This window comes from Asparagus officinalis, chromosome 3 (genome assembly GCF_001876935.1).
Source record: "Asparagus officinalis chromosome 3, Aspof.V1, whole genome shotgun sequence".
Taxonomy (NCBI): domain Eukaryota; kingdom Viridiplantae; phylum Streptophyta; class Magnoliopsida; order Asparagales; family Asparagaceae; genus Asparagus; species Asparagus officinalis.
In genome coordinates this window covers 66,339,133-66,343,980 of record NC_033796.1, presented here as the reverse complement: position 1 = coordinate 66,343,980, position 4,848 = coordinate 66,339,133, and the positions used below count along the sequence as shown (strand labels likewise).

The following is a 4,848-nucleotide window of genomic DNA, read 5'->3' as shown; positions in this document are numbered from 1 at the left end:
ATGGGGGGCGGGGGGGGGGGTGGGGGGGGGGGTCCGGTTGGCTCTTTTTTTTTTTGAGGGGCGGGGGGGGGGGGGGTGTTAGGTGATACATATGACGCTAGTAATCATTATATATCCTTGCAATGCAGAAGGGGCTCATTTGTAATTGTTAGAAGGTTGATGTAAAAATGACCCATATTGGTATAAAAGAAACAAGAGGAGAGAAGCATAGCTCTGAGTATTGATTTTCTTTCTTTCATACATTTTGTTTCAACAATTTTCTTCCTTTTTTGCAATTACTTTCTTCATAGTTGTCATATTAATTGTCTAATTCTTCTTTTGTCTTCTAGTTCTACTTAATTTATTTATTATAGAAAGAAATTGATATCAAGTTGCACAACCAACCACTAATCCATGTCCAAGTGTGTGCTATAGTATAAGTGAGATAGAAAAGGTGAGAAAAATGTAGCTTAGCTTCTGTTGGTTGTATCTTATCATTAGTGTATTATTTTACTTGTTCTCCAAATAAATGTTATGGGAAGCATTAGGCGCCGCTAGGTGCCGTAAAGTGCCTAGGCAGATTTTTTTTTTCAAATGGGGGTGGAGGTTTTACTAAAGATCAAAGGAGGTAGAGGAGGTGCTCGTAGTCAATAGAGGAGGCCAAAGAAAGTCGTAGGACATGGAGCCGACAAAGGAGGAAATCACAACCAAGACATAAGCAGTGTAGTCCACATAAGCGGTTCATGCTCCCTAGGTGCTTTCAAGACCTAGACAGACAACCTAAGTAACGCTTAGGCCTAGACGGGTGCCTCACCTAGACACCCGCTTTTTAAAACATTGCTCAATATCTTATTGTTCTTTTTTTTCTACTGTTCTTTTTTCTACTTTTGCTTGGGGACCCCGTGCCCCTTTTTGACAAAGGATTTTCTATCTTGTGTTATATTCATAGTTTTAACAAGCGGTCTAGACTTCCACCTAGACTCCCACCTAGGCCTAGGAAGTACTTAGGTCTCCCGCGTAGGTTTTGGGAGTGCCTAGGGAGCATGAGCCATTGTGCAATATGCAAAGCTGAGGTAGTGGTCTCATTTTCTGTGTTGCCGCCTACACACCCTGCTCAACCGACCCCGAACAACTAACGTTTAGCAAAATCCCCTCCACCTCTAGAGAAATATAAAAAAGAAATCTTCTTAAGTGCCTAAGCACTAGGCGCCGTGCTGTAACCTTGGTTATATTCCATATTTCCAAATGGTATCACAGCCACAATAGAGTAAATAGTGTTATTCAATATTTTCTGGTGAAGTAGACAATTAGTATTCTCCACATTGATGGATCTTGAATCGAAATCATGAGATGGAAGCAGTGTTGATTTGGTAGTTGGCCGCAACACCAGGAGAAATACTAAGAAAAAGATTATGCTTAACCAAATTTGATCGTGGCTTGGCATATGACTGTGTTCATGTGATTGTGCTCAATGGCACAAAAATGGCAAAGGATTGACCATCATAGGGGTACAATGGTTGCATTCAATACAGATTTCTGATGTCGTTGTTTGTGGAGGTCAGTCATTCACACGATGTCTGTGTGTGGAACTGGTACACGTGCAATCGTGTGGCAATGTTATGAGACACTCGAACATTCTAAGGCTCATGACAACGAGCATTAGTAAAAGTGAAGTATACAAACGCTCGTAGTAGCTCTAAAATTCGTACAATAGTGATGCAGGCACTTGCAGTGGAGCATGAAGGTTTAGCTCATACTACAGTTGGATGTTTCAGCCAATGTGGTTGTAGATTACTTCCAAACAAAGTTTCGTGCATAATGTGATTCAACCATTGTATTCCTCTCCAACATTGGTCTTGGTGTCGATCAAGATGGAGCATGCGATGACTGCATCGCTTTTTCCTACAAACGGGAGCACAGTACGTGTGCATGTTTGTCTATGAAGGAAATGACTCATTGTTCTTGAGTCAACAAATGTGGGACGGGCTAGAGATTGATGTGGCTTGTTTCGCTCAGTATAGCATCTAGATTCCGAATCATTTATGGGACTTGGACCATTTTATCAGGTTTCATTATTTATTTGGTTATTAAGAGATAAAAATGTTCTTTATAATCTACTTTTGTATGGTGAATTAGTCAATCCCATAAAAACAAATCAAGCTTGATAGATAAGAGGAGCAACATGGAATGAGAATGAATTAAAGACATAATTAAATTCATGAAGATGCAAAGCAAGGAATTGGATAATACTGTTGGACTTGTTTCCTAGGGTGCATTTAAGTTGAGTATTATTAAGTGCTTATTTGGAGTTGTTTATTATATATTTAGCGTCAGTTTGTATGTTTATGTATCCTGGCTATTGGAAGAATTGCAAGTATCTAATATACTGGAGAAGTCCACAGTCAGGATAAAAAAATCGAGAGCTGTATGGAATTTCGAGTCACTTTTACACTTGTTTTTCAGAGTATGCGTATAAATAGGATATAGGGCAAATGAGAGTGAAAATGTGTGAAAATCATAGCCTCCATGCCTCTATACTCTTATTGCTAGTAAAATGTTTCTGTTATTTTTATCCATTTCTTACTGTTCTTTTATTATTGATTAGTGTCTTAGCCATGACTAGTGAGAATCTAGTCACACTATTTGACAAGGGGATTTTTTTTTTATCGGTCACTATTTCACAATGGAATTTTCTATCTTGAGGTTTCCCCTAATTTCACTACATTCTATAGTATGGAGGTTGTGATTGTGGCTCTTGTATGTTAAAAGGAGCCAGTCGCATCGATTCTCATGTCAGGGGCTTATTGCAAAGAACAGAGGAGCATAAAGAAAGCTTATTGGAATACAAGGGTGGGATCAACATTGTGAGAAGAATATTTCCACTTCACAAAAAAGATCTCAGGTGAAAACTACACTAAATAGAAGTTGCAACTTACAACCATATTGTGTAATAGTCTATACCAACTTTGGCCAAACTATCACTAGTTGATTATGTTGACATTGAGTTTGCACAGACACGTCCATATACACAAGGACTAAACATAGTTATGTTAAAAAAATGTTAATGTAACACAACAAGAGTATCCCTTAACTCGGGAACTTTGGTACTTCTTAAACACTAGGGAAACCTGGTAATGCATTTCGTTGTCAAGGTTTCCCTTCATCTAGCAACTAACATTACCAATCTAACTATAGAAATATTCAGTTCATATTAAGTTACTTGCTTTCCGATAATTTCAAACTTTCGTAACTACGTAATCTCAAATTTGCATTTCTCAACTTCCCAAAAATCAGCAGAACCCTGAATAGGTTTAATTTATTTTACCTGCTTTGTGATGTCATCTGCCTTCTCTTCCATGAACCAAAGAACCACCTCTCTCCCTGCAGCCTCCGAGAGCTTCCTCTCCAATTTGGGCATCACTTCCTCAATGGGTCTCCTCAAATTCCCAATAAAAATCCCTCCATCCCCAAATCTCCGGACATCCACCGCAAAAAATGTGTCGTACCCAAAACAACTCTTCAACTGCAATCACCCAACAAACAATCAAAACAACAATACTTCTCGAATTAACACAGCACAATAGCTAACAGCTCAACGCAGTACCTTGTTAAGGTCCAAAGCCTTGAAACTCTCCTCCGCCTTCTCCAACCTCTCCTTCTCCCTCTGCAACCTATCCTTGACACTCTTCTTAAAGAACCCAGCAAGGGGGTTGTCGCCGACCTCATTGTCGAGCTCCTTTAGCTTCCTATCAGCCCTTTTCTTCTCGAGCTTTATTGCGGCCTCGATGGATGGATTCCCCATGAACTTCTTGAACTCCTCATCTGTTTTCCAATCCGCCTCCTGCTGCTGCTGCTCCCGGACCTCTCCTTCCCCCTCCTCTCTAACGGGCTTTTCGTTGTCCGGAGCTACGGCGACCGAAGAAGAGGGCAGTTTCGGTTTGGTTTGCTCTTCTTGATCCTGAGCAGAGAACTTCGGAGGAGGGAGAGGAGAGGGTTTGAAAGGGAGTTTGGAGGGAGGAGGGAAGGGAAGAAGAAGTGGGCTTTTGCTATTGGGCCTGGAGGAGATACGAGGTGGGTTGTTGGGCCTGAGAGAGAGGGCAGGAGTGAGGAGGAGGGAGGACATGGTGCTGAAGTTGGTGAGAGAGTGAGAGAGATTTTCATGACGGAGTTTGGAGGAGAAAGGAGGGATTTTTGGGGGTTTGAAGAGGGAGGATCTAGAAGTTTTGTGAAGCTTCTCTTGTGTGGGAGGAGGGAGAGGAGTGAGTTTATTTGTGGTTGTGGATGTGCCGATTCAGGGCCCAGGTTATCTTCTGGAATCTGTTCTCGAACTGGGCTTCGCTATTGGGCTGTACAAGATGACTCATGTTACACTAAGATTAGTGTACGATTTCCATGAGAGCCTAGCCCATATTCATTACCGAACATTAGCCCATATTCATAACTCCTTAGGCCTCTCCATATTAGTTAGTGTCTCGGGCTTTTTAAGGCCCGCAACCATAATATTCACTTGCGGAGGTATGATGCTTTCTGAGGCAAGACCTGGTGGCCTGGTCAGGCATGATTCATGAAGCCTTTAAAGGCAAAACCTGAGCTGATTCTATCCAATATATTATCTATATACCATATTGTTGCATAATATTGACGCTTGCCACATAATTCATTGTGTGATTTTTTCACCTTGTCTGGTATTCTTTTTCTTTTTCTTTTTCCATCTCCCTGTGCATGATTTCTTCTATACATATTTTCTACATTTGAATTAATATGAAGCCTTCCAACTCCTCTATACTTTTAAGGGTGTATTTAGCAACACTCATAAAACTGGGTCATGATTGATCTTGATCCAACTTTTTAAACTAGATCAATTGCAAA

General features: G+C 40.8%; 1 protein-coding gene across 1 annotated transcript in view; it reads right to left on the bottom strand.

Annotated features, from left to right (window-relative positions):
• LOC109834281 (probable zinc metallopeptidase EGY3, chloroplastic) overlaps positions 1-4,242 on the bottom strand; it is an 8,607-nt gene extending 4,365 nt beyond the window's left edge. Inside the window, exons 1-2 of the mRNA XM_020402260.1 lie at positions 3,584-4,242; positions 3,305-3,502 (exon numbers count right to left, since the gene is read on the bottom strand). Of these exons, the coding sequence (XP_020257849.1) occupies positions 3,305-3,502; positions 3,584-4,102 (717 nt within the window). The 5' untranslated portion in view covers positions 4,103-4,242. The remainder of the gene's footprint in view (positions 1-3,304; positions 3,503-3,583) is intronic.